This window comes from Aplysia californica, unplaced genomic scaffold (assembly GCF_000002075.1).
Source record: "Aplysia californica isolate F4 #8 unplaced genomic scaffold, AplCal3.0 scaffold00005, whole genome shotgun sequence".
Taxonomy (NCBI): Eukaryota; Metazoa; Mollusca; class Gastropoda; order Aplysiida; family Aplysiidae; genus Aplysia; species Aplysia californica.
Genome location: NW_004797275.1, coordinates 506793 through 507706, shown reverse-complemented (window position 1 = coordinate 507706; position 914 = coordinate 506793). Strand labels below are relative to the sequence as shown.

At 44.5% G+C, this 914-nt stretch overlaps 1 protein-coding gene across 1 annotated transcript in view; it reads right to left on the bottom strand.

Annotated features, from left to right (window-relative positions):
- Window positions 1-914, bottom strand: part of LOC101858816 (carnitine O-palmitoyltransferase 1, liver isoform) — a gene marked incomplete in the record, with an annotated part of 81664 nt that overhangs the window by 48771 nt on the left and 31979 nt on the right. The window contains 1 exon segment of the mRNA XM_013080141.2: window positions 711-885. Within this exon segment, the coding sequence (XP_012935595.1) occupies window positions 711-885 (175 nt within the window).

The following is a 914-nucleotide window of genomic DNA, read 5'->3' as shown; positions in this document are numbered from 1 at the left end:
CCCTATAGATCTACGCTTTGATTCAGTCAATAAGAAATAAACCACTTCGTAGATATAGCGCTGATGAAGAAATAAAGTTTTTTTGGGGGGTTCCATTTTTAAGCCTATATCTCTATCTCTATCTATTTAATAATACATTTGTCTGTAGATCTAGTAGTAAAAAGAACGCTGTGTTATTGCTATTTAGTAACCTAGAAAGTACGCCACGGCGCCCACGTAAAAAAAAAAAAGTTAACAAGGACCAAGCCGATCGCCTATCGCGTAGGAGGGAGAGAAAACATGCCTGGCGTATTGCTTTAGCTTGAATTCCTTCACACAACTCGCCCACCGAAACATGGCGGACGCCGCTGTCAAATGTGGCCATCGCGCAGCAAGGCGAGAGAGGGGCGTACGGTATCTAGTGACTATAGTGTACATCTATGCGCAGGACACAGTCTTACACCTAGCAGTTGAACTGGTCATAATTGCTGTGAGCATGTACTTAATCTAAATTTAATTTTAGTAAGAGATTTACGGCTCTTGCAACAAAATTAAGGTCATATAAGAGCTGAAAGTTAGAGGTGTTACAAGAGAGTAACAAACACAAAATACAAGGAGGGGAGAGAAGGATGACAGATCTTTTTAGTTTTAGTAAGAGTATTACAGCACTTGCAAAACCATAGACGTTTGATAGGAAAGAAGGAGCAAACCACCCACGCGTGTGTACTTACAAACCAGAGCTTGGTCTTGAGCGACATCTTGCCGCGGACCTCGTACATCCAGTTGTGGTAGGTGAGCAGCAGCTTGAGCATGTACTTGAGCAGCAGGAACTTGACGATCCACAGCACCGTGCCAAACACTATGGTGCTGCAGTACAGGCCCACAGAGTAGGAGGCTGACTGCAAGCTGTTGGGGAGGGGGGAGAGGAGGGGGAG